The 14,144-nt window shown below is 36.5% G+C and overlaps 1 protein-coding gene across 1 annotated transcript; it reads right to left on the bottom strand.

Annotated features, from left to right (window-relative positions):
* Positions 1 to 6,551: 6,551 nt before the first annotated feature.
* On the bottom strand, positions 6,552 to 8,862 carry LOC105704539 (serine/threonine-protein kinase tousled-like 1). The gene is given in 3 exon segments (XM_064375764.1): positions 6,552 to 7,596; positions 7,599 to 8,342; positions 8,345 to 8,862. Coding segments are annotated over 3 exon segments (2,250 nt in total). The 5' UTR covers positions 8,847 to 8,862; the 3' UTR covers positions 6,552 to 6,592.
* Between the last annotated feature and the right edge of the window lie 5,282 nt (positions 8,863 to 14,144).

Genomic DNA, 14,144 nt, shown 5'->3' with positions numbered 1-14,144 from the left:
ATAGACTGGACAAAGAAAGTGTGATACATATACACCATGGAATACTATGCAGCCATAAAAAAAGATGAGTTTGTGTCCTTTGTAGGGACTCGGATGAATCTGGAAGCCATCATTCTCAGCAAACTGACACAAGAACAGAAAACCAAACACTGCATGTTCTCACTCATAGTTGGGTGTTGAACAATGAGAACACGTGGACTTAGGGAGAGGAGCATCACACACTGGGGCAGTTGAGGGGGTAGAGGGACAGTGAGGGGTGGGGAGAGTGGGGAGAGTGGGGAGGGATAACATGGGGAGAAATGCTGGTTATAGTATACATCTAAAGTAAAATATTAAAAAAAAATAGCCAGTGGTAACTTAGCTGGTCCTGCCTGAGAGGGAGGAAAGCAGGGAGCCACTGCCACTGGTCAAAGGCAGGTAGGAAAGTTTGCAGGAGGTCATAGACTACATTGGCTTTGAGTGTCTCTAAACGGAGAATGGGATGGGAATGAAACCCCTAAACACATACATTAAGGAAGTACATGATTTGTAACTGTGGTGAAACCGATGACTGAATTGGGCAGAGATTCTGGCTGCCTCATAAACTTGGTTTGGCTGACCATGTGACTCTGATGAATAATACATTGACAGAACAATGAGAGCTATTCTCATATCCAAGCTAGTTTTGAGTTCTGCTAAAAGCAAAATCAAACTATTTCTATTGTAGTACTGATTTACAGAAGAAATGAAAATTTATTTAAAACAGATTTTGCAAAACTGTTTAACATACAGACCTCTTTTAAGGGAAATAGTTTACAGATTTCCACCACTGATTTAAATTTCTTTTACTATAATGATAGTCTCTCTTTTCTTTTTTCTTGTACTTAGGGCTCACTGAGATTCTTGGACTTTGAGTTTCTAGTTTTTAAAATCAAATTTGGAAAAGTTTTAGCCTTTATTGCTTCAAATATTTTTCTGCCCCCATCTCACCCCCAGTTAATCTAGTGACACATTTAATTAGGTTGCTTTAAGTTGTTCCATGGCTCACTGATACCCTGTTTCTTTTTATTTTTGAGTTTTTCCCTCTTTTACAGTCTGATGTCCTATGTCTTGTATTTTTTCCTGCTTTCCAGTTACTTACAACAAGTGGATAAAACTGGTCCCTGTTAATTCATCCTAGCTGGACGTGTAATCATTAAGAGCCACTTCCAAAAACCCTCTCAAAGGAATAAGGAAGCTTTCTTATTTCAAAAAATCCTCTGGAAATGTCTTCTTTCAGTTCATTGACAATTTAAGGTCATGTGTTCACCCTAAATCTATAATTCTTGCAGGCTTGAACTACCTGTGCCACTGCTGGAGTTAGAGGTAGAGTTAGCTTCCAAGTCAGTTTCTCACCCTGAGCAATAGTGACATTGCAGGCTAGATAATTCTTTGGTGTGAGGGACTGTCCTATGAATTGTAGGATGTTTAGAAGCATTCTTGTCCTCTACTCAAATTATATGTCCTCTACATCTAAATTGTGACAACAAAAAATGTCTCCAGACATTGCCAGATATTCTGGGTATTGGGCAAAATAGCTCCCAGGAGAGAACCCTTGCTCTTAGTATGTAGGCTTCATGGGGGATTGGGGGTGAATACCAAACAAATATGGAATTGTTACCAAGAGAAGGGGAGGCAACCACAGTATTCATTGCAATGTACAAGCATCATATTTTATGGCAAAAGACACTTACAAATTGTTTTTATATATATTTGTAGTAATGTATAATCCTAAGGTACTAAAAACAAGCAAGTTACAGATAACTAAGAGAATCAAATTAGGTACATATACAAAGCCATAATGTGAAGTATAAAACCATAAACACTTAATGGTACAAAAGGTGAAAACCCTAAACACATACTATGTGTTACGTTGTGCCTTTGTATGTGTACGTAATTTGATCTCATTTGTACACCATTACATGTTATGATTAGGGCGAATAGAACATCTGATTAAATTTAGGACTTAAAGAGCATTTGGGGGAACGTCATCATTTTGTAATAAGCATCATCCTGTGTTTAAACAGCATAGGAACATTCTCCCAGGTATAACTAGAAGTACTTGGAAGGAATATTGAAAGAAGATAAACAGTGACCATTTTGGCTGAGACCCTGAGAAGCCTGCCCATCTGCTCTCTCTCTGAAATTAGACTCACTAGAGATAGATAAAGAATTAAATATTGGCTGTTTTCTAAAATGCAGTTGCTGAAGCTTTTAAAATCCAATGAAGGTATCATTGAGATTTATCTATTCTTTTAAAACTATTATCTTTTAAATTAAACTATTGCATGTAGTGCACTTAGTTTACAAAAGGACTTTTCAAATCATTATCTTGTTTAATGTGCAAAATCCTTGTGACTTGGTTATTATTAATACTATTTTCCTTTTAGACTTGTGGAAATTGAGAGTCAAAGGCTTTAAGCAACTTACCCAAGGTCACACAAGAGGTAAATGAAAGAGCTGGAGATTGATATGAGATCTGAACCCTGTCATTCTAAGTTGCATTTTTTCCCTCTTCAATCTACTTTTTTTAGGCTGATAAACCATAATGCATTCTTTCTAAATTTAGGAGTGGGGAAATTTGCTGTTTGAAAAATTACTAGCTATGAGTCTTTAGATGCTCCAATGCAAACTTCAGGGTCAAGCACTTTGGCAGTGCCAAATAGCCTGTTTCTGACTAGTGTAGACAAGCATTTAGACAGCACATAACTAGCTTTGTGAGTGTTGCTCACACAAACCACCTGCCTCCAATCCTCTCTGGCCATCAGTGTCCTGTCTTAGAGAAGCACAGCTTCTTTGTCATAGACCCTGGGCAATTTTTAAACACAGGAAAAAGCTTTGCTACTTCAACGCTGGTCCTTAGACTAGCAGTGTTGATATCACTTTTGTTAGAAATGAAGAATTTCAGGCCATACCACAAACCTACCTAATCAGATTCTGCCTTAACAAGCTCCCTGTGTGATTCATATATACATTAAAGTTTGAGAAACACTGTATTAGATACAGGTGCCCTTTGTGACTTCTCAAAGTCCTCTCCAGTCTAGTGGTTCTTTAACCCAATGGCAAATGATCTGGGCAATTTTGCTAATTCTGATGGGTTGTACCTAATCACATTAGTGATGTTATGGCTTTTGCTAAGTCCTTTATAGATTATTTCAACACACAAGATCTGTCTTAACACACCATGAAATCATGCAAGGTATTTGTCTCTGAAGATCCCAGAGGCATGAATGCATTAGACAGGCACAGGCTGGACATGAATACCACCCAGGAGCATGGCTTCTAGTGTCAGATGCATTACCATTATGCTATCCACAGGGATTAAATCAGGTGGCTATAAATTATGATGTCTTAGTGAATGATACTTTTAGATCTTCACAGATAACTTGTTTTATTCTGTAACCTCTAAGGAACGTAGGTATTATCTTATAGATTGATGATAATCATGGGTCCAAAATTTGATTTTCAACTTTGTCATCTACTAGTTACTAAGTATAAAAAATCTGATTTTTCTAGGCCTCATTTTCTGTAAATTGAAAAGATTAGACTGATAATATAATCAAATCTTACTGTAATCCATTAAAACAAATAAACTCACCTGTGGCTAGACAGAGAGTGATAATCTATTTTTACAACAGCTCTAAAGCATGATCACATGCACACTGTGTATCATTTTATGATAATTAACCTATTAGACCATAAACATGATAAACCTGAACTGACAGGTACTTGGAAAGGAATTTGAAAGATTGCTAAGAATGCTCTTCCAGGATAATTTAAATGATAAGCACAAACTGAAAGATGGAGCCACCATGACCTGCTAAGACAGCTTGTGACTGAGAACTGTTGCTTTGAGCTTGACTCATGTGTTCAAAAGTTCAGAGCCTTATAGGGGCACTTCTCCTAAAGAAACAGAAAACAACTTAACATTTACTTCTGCTCCTGAAGGAGGCCAGGGCTACCTAGACAAAACTGAGCTTTGCTAGTTCAGCTTCTTTATTTAATGAAGGTTCAGTGATTATGGCATGTATTATCAAGCAAAACCTTTCAATTGAAAGCCCCAGACATTTATTCTTGCAAAACAATATTTAGTTGTAGAATATATAAAAAATACAGAAAATAATAACTAGATATTTATATCTATTGAATTAATAAATATTTACATTTTGTGATATTTCTTTTAGATTTTTCATTTTTTCTCTATAGAAATTAATTATATCTACAGTTGAAGTCACACTCATTCTTACATCCACTACTTCAAAACCATGATTTTGAAGTAGTTTGTATTATTCCCTTGAATATTTTGACACTTTTACACATGTTTATGTATCTTAATTAATACATACAATCATTTTGTTTTAATTTGTTAGGGATGCAGTTTGTAGCAGATACTAAATCCCCTTAAACCACTGGATTTTAGGGAAGCTGTAGGGGACAGTTGCATGAATGCTGCCAGGTCCCCCTCAAGCAATTTTCAGTGAATCTCTGCTCTTCTATGTCAGAGTTTTTGCTGAAGGCCTAGAGTTGGCTGCACAGGCACAGACTACAACCGTGGAGGAGTAATACCAGGAGCAACCCTGAACTAATGAGCAGCAGAGTCAAGGGATAAAATTTCCAGTCTCTTGTTCTCTTCATGAAAAGTTATGAGGCACAGTCCATACCATTCCTTAGAGATCCCAAAGCAGGATAGTATCACAGTTGCCCATAGAGGTAACACGATAAAACATCCTATATTTGCCTTGCCTCCTTTCTGTGTTTCCTGTGATCACTTCCCAAATAAACCACCAAGTTCATATCTCATTACTGAATTCTCTAATTTGTTCAAATACTTTGGTTACAAATCATTGGGTTTTACTGCAATGTGGTTCAAAACTGTGGTATGATTGCTACTGATGCTTTCTGTTTATTGAGACTGTTTGTGACTTAGCACACGGTTAACTTTTGCAAAATGTTTCCTTTTTTTTTACATTTTAACTGTCATTGTTTATTACTGTTTTGGCTATATTCTCTACAATTTCAGCAGCATTTTAAAAAGACAATGTGTCTATGTACAATGAAAAAATAAAATGGCTTGCAACATCAGAAATGCAGTTTAACTGTACAATATTAAAGATAATCCGTGGTAAGTACAACCTCCTTTTTCTGCAACATGAACAACTTACATGTAAGAATCAGCCTTATGAATATGACAACAAAGAAAAAGTCCTTATAGGAGTGAAATACAACATCCTGAAAAATACTGGTTTCTACCCTACAAGGCAATTAGAAAATGTTCACATTTTAACAAATCTGTACAAATCACAAGAAATTTGTTTATGGGACTATCTTGCTGATAAGAACTCTCTAGAAATGTAGAATAATCATGAACAATTAATTTATAAATCTAGTATCTATGTGCTGCACAGCCCTAGAACCCAATTAACTGATTTAAAGAACTCAACATGTCCAACATGGATCATTTTTACATCTTGATTGTTAATGAATGTCTGCTTTTAAATATCTCTGATGTACAGTCAACTTGCACCTTCTAGGAGGTCATTTAATTTTTTAGCAAAGAAGCAACATCATTTAGCAGCAATTAGAGCGCCTTCAAGAAGACTTAAATAAAATACAATATCCGATTAGAAAAGCCATATTTTAAACATTTGTACAAGAATAAGCTGCTGAAACTTAGTAATTGAAATATGACATCTGTACAACAATTTACAATAGAGCTAGAAGGGAATTTATCATTATCCTGCATAGAACTGGTCTGCATTTGGTTACATACTGTCACCTGTTTTGACGAACAAGACCTGGTAACAAAAGAAAAATACCTGTTAGCAATTCTAATATGTTGAAAACACTGGCAATATTACAATTTAGTGAATTCAACTGATTTCAAAACAAGCAGCTCACTTTGTCAAAGGTGTAAAGTATTTAGAAACAATAGCTCTCCCTTTAATATAACCAGTGAAAGAAAACGGACATGTGATCTCGAGGTACAACTTGGTAAAAGCCAGAATAGGCAAATGACAAAGCCTAACTTTGTCCAAAGATTCTAACTCTCACATTCTATTACTATAAAACACAACTGTCACTGTCATTCAGTTCTTACTTTGGTTTCAGCAGATTAACTGCCAAATGCTGAAGAATGTATCCAGGCACTGTAATTCGTGTGTTAGAAATATGTCTCATATTTTTCCATGTGTTTTTAAATAATGAAAAACTACCCTTCATATTAGAACTCTCTAGTAACAACCAAAACGTATTTAAGTATTATAAACATTATTTACAGTGTTCCCCCAGATGAAACAAAATGTGTTTTCTTCTATCTTAACATGGTATTCCTGTTTCTGTTTAACAGGCAGTCATCCTTCACTGCTCAAAATTATAGTCAGAAGTGTGCATTTATTCACTGTCCATGATCCACGCTCATACAAATGACACTATGAGGAACTTTCAGTTCACAAACAAACAGTTCTTAATCATGTCTTACGTAAAAAAAAAAAAACAAAAAAACACTCAAATGCTCTCAAACTCAAGTGTGCATCTGGAAGCAATTCAAAGATATCACGCCAATCTTGGAGGGAAGTCAGTAAGTAATTATGCTTGAAGAAGGGGGTGTAGGGGATGCTGTCAGCCCAGCCATGTGTAGGTTTCTTGAAGAATTTGATCTTCTCATGTGTGGGAGAAGTTATGGGTCATTTGCCAGCTGGTGCACATCAAATCGATCTTCTTTTCGATATGCCAAACAACGTCTTATAAAGGCCTTGGCTTCACTGCTTACAACCGGTTTTACAGGGAACTGGACTTCTGTGGCTTTTAATATTGTATTTTCTTGAAGAATGTCTTGTTGAGATTGATTGTGACCAAATGGCTTTCTACCATAAAGACACTGAAAGAAGATGACTCCAACTGACCATACATCAACCTTGTTGGAAATCTTTAGTATCTCTTTTCCAACTACAAAACACTCAGGAGGTAAATACCAGTAAGTGCCTGCCCCCTGGGAAGTTAGATCCATTCCATCTACACCATAGCTATCATCATCCATAATCTTGGACAGACCAAAATCAGTGATTTTGATTTTGCCACATGCTGTTCCATCTACCAAAAGGATGTTTCCTGGCTTAAGATCATAATGTATAATAGGGGGTTTGATCTCATTGAGATATCTTAGTGCATTTACAATCTGCATTACCATAGACCTAGCTTCCTTCTCTGACATTAACTTGTGTTGCTTTAGATAGAAATCCAAGTCATTGCCTTCACAGTATTCTAACACTGTACAAAACGTATCTGTATCCAAGGAGAAATAATCATAGAGTTTAACTATTCTGGGGTGATCCAGTTCTTTGTGTATTCTATACTCTCTGCAGGCATGTTTGTGATAGTTTTCTTTCTTCTCATCTCTCCAGCTTTTATTAAGCTGATGTATCTTCACAGCAGCATATCTTTGTTCATAAAGGTCAAAAGCCTTATATACTTTACTAAAGCCACCTCTACCAAGCAGATGAAGTAATAAATATCTTTCGTTTAATGTTGGATGATCTTTGAACTGTGAATTATCTTCATTGTTTATTCTTTTCAGCTCTGGATTTCTGCCTCTTCCTTTTTGAGATGTCCTAGTCTAAGTTTGAAAATTTCTTCCTGTTCATGATATTCTGCCAAAGTCAACAGTTGTGGTAAATTTGGTCTAACAAAGGGATCATTTTCTGCTCCATTGACTGCTTTGTTTTTCCTTTGTTTTGGTTCAGAATTGGTAGAGGGTGCCTGAGAATTATTAGCTGTGGGAGGTTTGCGTTTGGCTAGAAGTTTCCTTTGCCTTTCAATATCTTCCCTTTGCTGATTCACCCATTCTTGTTGCTTCACAAGATTCTGAAATGCAAAGCCATCTGTCCACTGTTCAGTAAACGAAGCGCCATGTCTAACTGTTGTAAAGTGCCCGAGGCGTAATCAATCTTGCATACTCTTCTCTCTGCTTGACAGTTTTTCTTGCGTACTCTTTTCAATAAGAAGTTTCTTGCTCATTGATATGCACTTATTTAACCGTTCTTTATATTTTTCAAGTAATTTTTGTTGTTCATCTATTTGCCGTCTGAGATCACAGTTAGCCCTGAGCAAATCATCTATACGTCCTTCCTTCTTTTCCAGGTCCTGGATTTTATTACTTTCTAATGCTGCTAATTTCTGCATTGTGAGATCAGTCTGAATAATTTTAAAAGATAACTGCTTTGGTTGTATAATAGGGTGGTCCCCAAATGCTAATGCAGTAGGAAAAGGGCTATTCGGTAGAACAGAGGAGGAAGGAGTGGAATGTGAGTGTGAATTCTGAGGAGAAGGATTGCAGGAGGTATGCCTCTTACTGGACTTGAGCCATTTCCACCCTGGTATTCAAAATAGTCGCTAATTTTGTGGCCACGTCCCCCAATACTTTTTCCCTGACTACTTTCATTCTGGTTTTCTGCTTTTCTCTTTCTTTCCCTGGATGACTCCGATTGTTTCTTCTCTGGTGTCTCTGATTCTTTGTCACTTAAAGATCCCAAGCTTCCAAAACTGTGATTAGAGCTTTCATTATTTGTTGAGGCTTTAGCTCCAACACTGCAACTGCCCATACTCCCAGTGCTCCCACTTGCAACTCCAGTAAATCGAGCTTCCAATAACTCTTGCCTTCTTGGATCCAGACTATGAAGCTCATCCATTGCACCTTCCCTGGGCCTCCCGGATGGCGGCATGTGATTCAGCAGGGACCTGGCCACCGCTGCCGAGCCTGGGGTTGGAGACGTGGAGAGCTGGGACCAAGATGGCAGCCCCTCCAAACTTCCACTGCTACTTTGGACACTCATCAAGCTACTTTCTGGGAACCCGACTCCCCCGCTGTGACGGCAGCGGTGGCAACGGCACCGCCACTCGCCTCCGTCATGGCGGGGGCCGCGCTGAGGGTGAGCGAGAGAGCAAGGGCAGGGAGGGGAGTCAAGGGGATGGGGGAGGAAACCGAGAAGAGGGGAGGTGGGGAGGAAAGAGGTGAGGGAAGGAGAGGGGCTCATGTTTGTTTGAGAAGCAGTATTCTCTAATTATTGAGTGCAGACTTCTATATATGTCTACAGATCAAGTTTGTTAAACTGTTTGGTTAAAATCTTCTGTTACGCTTTTGTCTTCTTAATGTTTCTGAAAGAAATGTATAATTATAGATTTATCATTTTTTCCTTTTAAATCTGTCAGTTTTGATTTTTATATTTGAGGCTATGTTGTTAAGTGCATATAGCTTCAGGATGGGCATATCTTTATCTCATATAATACATTTTCTCTTAATGTCTATTTTGTTTTCTACTAATATAATTTACTCTGCATTTTTTTGTTAGTATTTTTCTGTTCTAACTTTTCTCATCCACTTTCTTTCAAACTTTCTGTTGTAATTGTGATTTAATGTGTCTCTTGTGATTGTCAATCAACAAAAATGATGAGGCAAGTCTCAATCATTTTTAGCAGGTTTATTTGCCAAAGTTAAGGATGCACCCCTGTGAGAGAGGTCTGTATGCCTTTCTCTGAAGAAAGGCGAAAGGGCAGGATATTGAGAAGTACACAATTTTCACATAAGAGGGAGTAGGGAAAAATAGTAATTCATGTCTGGCTCAGTGAATCTGCATTTTTTTAAAACATAAAATGACATAGACAAATGGTGCAGAGGAAAAATGCTGCTTTCATGTTACAATGGTAGAGTTGTATATTTGCAACAGAAATTATATAGTCTGTAAAGACTTAAATATTTACTATTAGGACATTTCAGAAAAAAAGTTGTCAACTCCTATTTTACTGGATTCAAGTAGTCCTTATCTCTTTTCCTTTGAAATTAGAGATTGTAATTTTATTCCTATAATAGTTACCTTTACATTAAAAATAAATCAAGATTTTTTTTTATCCAAGGAGTTTGTCTTGATGGAGAGCATCTGGCTGTTTTGGGGAAACTATTCCTGACCTTCTTTTGACTAAAAAGCTGCCTGCCATACCAGCAAAAAAATCACCATGTACCGACCTGTCCAAGCTTATCCATGGATGAGACTACCAGAAAGATAGGTGGTCTGATGCTTGCCTTGCTCTGAATGTCTGCTTGTCACCTGCTTATGGTTATCAACTGTGATTCTGCGAATCGTTGTAAACAACCCCTCTGACTCTGTGGCTTTCTCTACTGGATTAATAATGATAGCCATAGGTGCTTTTTCTGTTGTCCTTACTGGAGTGGCAGCCCTGTGTAAAGTTATAGTTAACAAGAACTTGCAGAAAACCACAAGCCCAAGACTACGAGTGATACGAAGGAGCGAAAGTCTCCAAGGCACTATAGAGCCTTTCATGACTCAGTCACTGATCACCAGAAACTCACTGTAGCTATACATTGGACCTTGTTATTATCTTCAGGTCTTTGGAACTTTTAAGTCTTCTGAGCATTTTATCTTCAGGTCTTTGGAACTTTTAAGTCTTCTGAGCATTTTTTTTTTTTTAAATACAAATAAAATCTGGCTTAAAAAAAAAAAATAGAAAAGAAAACAGGCCAGGTGTGATGGCTCATGCCTATCCCAACACTTTTGGAGGCCAAGGTTGGAGGATCACTTGAGGCCAGGAGTTTGAGACCAGCCTATGCAACATACTCCACCTCTACAAAAAAATTAAAAAAATAAAAAGCAAAAAAGCAAACTGGTAAAAAGCCAAAAGTAAATATATCTACATTTTTGTGAACAAAACAATGAACTTTAGAACTCTTTAGTTCTAATCACCTTCCTCACTTTCCATTTTTGTTTAATATTTTGGTTTAATCTCATTAAAATTCCTCTCTCCAGTAGTCATTATTGTTGTTGTTTTTCAATAGTCAATTCTTTTTTTTTTTTTTTTTGGGATGGAGTTTCACTCTTGTTGCCCAGGCTGGAATGCAATGGTACAATCTCGGCTCATTGCAACCTTTGCTTCCCAGGTTCAAGCGATTCTCCTGCCTCAACCCCCCAAATAGCTGGGATTACAGACATGCGTCATCATGTCTATCTAATTTTATATTTTTTAGTAGAGATGGGGTTTCTGCATGTTGGTCAGGCTGGTCTCGAACTCTCGACCTCAGGTGATCCACGTGCCTTGGCTTCCTAAAGTGCTGGGATTACAGGCGTGAGTCATCAAGCCTGGCATAGTCAATTCTTTTTTTTTTTTTTTTATATTTACCAAATTATTTGATACATACTAGTTTTTGTACCCTACTCTTTTCTGTTGAATTTCCTCCTTCTAAAGTATATCCTTTATATGATAGTGCTTTCAAGAACCATTTGAAAATGTATAGTGTTCATTTCATATGGTATACATATTCAAATTTATTTTATTTTATTTTATCTCTCCCTTGAATGACAATTTAGCTGATATTTTTCCTCAACACTATGGAAATACTATTATATTATTTTAGGATTTTAATTTTTTTTTCTATTGAGAAGTCAACTTTAATAGTCACTTTGTAGGTAATCTGTGTTTTCATTCCAGCTGCTAAGATTTTTCTAATTATTTATGGTATTTTACAGTTTTATTCTGATGTGTCTAGGTGTGAATTAATTTTTATTTCTTTAGCTTAGGGGTCAATGAAATTCTTATATCTGAGAATTTAATTCTTTCACTGATTCTGAAAAATTCTCATCAAATGTTACTTCTCCCCCAGTTAATCTGTTTCTTTCTTTGTAACTTCTAGATATGTATTGTCTGTTATCCACTATGTTAAATATAGTGAGTTCTAAAATTTCTCTTCAAAGAATCAGTATGTCAGTATGGTCAGCTCCCCTATTTTTTGTTCCCCATTTTAAAGTTTAACTTCCTTATTCTATTTGTTCCCTTGACCTTAGTTTCAGTAAACAACCTACCTGCCAGCTCTAATCAGTAGTTCACATCTCTTCCCCCTGCTCCATCCTGACTCACCGCTGGTCACCTGCTCTGACCTGAGTCACCTTTAGTTACCTGTTCTGTAACTGTCTTTCCCACTGAAACTGCTCATCCAGCCACTCTGGCTCATACCCCTGCTCTCTTTAAAGTAGCTAATTAGAATTAGCTTAGACTGTGTGGTCCAACCCTAGCCAATAGGGGAATGACACAGCAGTAGGGGCTACCTACGTCTGGGATGAGAATCCCTTTTCCTCCCCTGTTGAGGTGTGCTCTCTGCTCCATTTGTGAGATGCACATTTCTATAGAAGTAAAAATTGCCTTGCTGAGAAAATTTATGTTCGAGTGCTATTTTTTTTTTGTGGCACTGAAAAATTTGCTTCTAACACTCTATCTCAATAGTTAATTTCATAGGATTCATGACATTAATTCTATCCAACACAAACTCTAGCAAATTTCTTCCTGAATATCCTGCAAATATTTCAATATATGCACCTCTTCTTATTTCTTTTCTTTTTTAAATTAAAATTATTTTTTTGCAGAGACAGAGTCTCACTATATGGCCCTAGCTGGACTTAAACTGCCAGGCTCAAGGGATTCTCCTGCTTCAGCCTTCTGAGTAGTTTGGGACTACAGGCACATCCCACCTCTCTTCTTATTTCTTTAGTTCAGTTTCACATAAGCATCAAGACAGATTTGGTATGAAACTTATGTTCACATTTGTGTTCCATTCATACTATATATTCCCAACCTCAGTTTTAGATTTGAAAAGATGCTAAATGGAGAAAAAAAGAGTATATACCTCTTAAGGTTGTTGTGAGGACAAAATAAGATAACATATATAACACTTAGTTGGGTACATGGCATAGTAAGCACTCAATACAATGGAATAATGGAAACAGTTACCATTATCATTTACTCAAGGTAAATTTTCACAAATATGCTCACTGCCCATCTCCTCTGTAATGTTCAATATTTAGTTTTTCTCTAGTGTTTTCAGCTTCTTTCCCTCTACTGGATCCTATCTCATAGGCTATAAAAATATTCTCTTTGTCTAAAATAAAAATTTCTGTCTCTATCCTGATGTTTCCCTTCAGTTACCATACTTTTTTTTTAAAAAAATCTTCCTTTCTCAGCCATATTATTTTATTGTAGTAAAATAAACATAAAATAAAATTTACCATGTAACCAATTTTAAGTGTACAGTAGTATTAAATAAATACATAATGCTATTCAGCCATCATCACCATCCATCTCCATAACTCTTTTCATCTTGTAAAACAAATGCTATGCCTATTAAGCAGTTACTCCTCATTCCCCTTCCCACTAGCTCAGGGCAACCACTATGCTACTTTCTATCTCTGTGAATTTGACTACTCTAAGTACCTCAGTTGAATGGAATCATTCAGTATTTGTTTTTGTATGACTGGTTTATTTCATTTAGCATAATATTCTTAAGATTCATTAATGTCATAGCATATGTCAGAATTCCTTTTTTTAAGCCTAATGATATTTATTCATTGTATGCATATACCACACTTCGCTTATCCATTCACCCATCCGTGAATATTTGGGTTGGATCCATGTTTTAGCTATTGTAAATAATCATGCTGTGAACATGAGTGTACAAATATCTGGCTGATACTTTGCTTTCAATTATTTTGGACACATACACAGAAGCAAAATTGCTAGATTATATGGTAATTCTATTTTTAATTTTTTGAGCACCCACCATACTGTTTTCCATAGGCAGCTGTAACATTTTACATTACATTTTACAGTGCACAAGGGTTCTCCACATCCTTGCCAACACTTGTTATTTTCTGTTTTGTTTTGTTTATGATGGCCATCCTACTGGATGTGAGGTAGTTCAGCACAAGTTTTTATTTCACTTGGGTAAATGCCTAGAAGTGGGATTGCTGGACTATATGGTACATCTATATTTAAATTTATATTAAATAATCGAGCCATTTATCAAAGTGAATGTATGTACCATTTTACATTCTGTCCAGCAACATTGAGAGTTTTAGCTGCTCTGTAGCCTTGTTAGCCTTAGATATTCTCCTTTTGAAATTTTAGCCATTCTAGTAAGAAAGTGGTAGTATCTTATTGTAGTTTTAATTTTGGTTTTTCTAATAACTAATGATTTTGAACTTCTTTTCATGTGCTTATATGCCATTTGTATCTCTTCTCCAGTCACATGTTCAAATCTTTTGCCCATTTAAAGTTGGGTTATTTTATTTTTA

Source organism: Aotus nancymaae, unplaced genomic scaffold (assembly GCF_030222135.1).
Source record: "Aotus nancymaae isolate 86718 unplaced genomic scaffold, 86718_ANA_hifiasm-v0.15.2.pri h1tg000014l, whole genome shotgun sequence".
Classification (NCBI taxonomy): domain Eukaryota; kingdom Metazoa; phylum Chordata; class Mammalia; order Primates; family Aotidae; genus Aotus; species Aotus nancymaae.
Note: the sequence above shows the minus strand (reverse complement) of the source record. Positions and strands in the feature narration are given on the sequence as shown.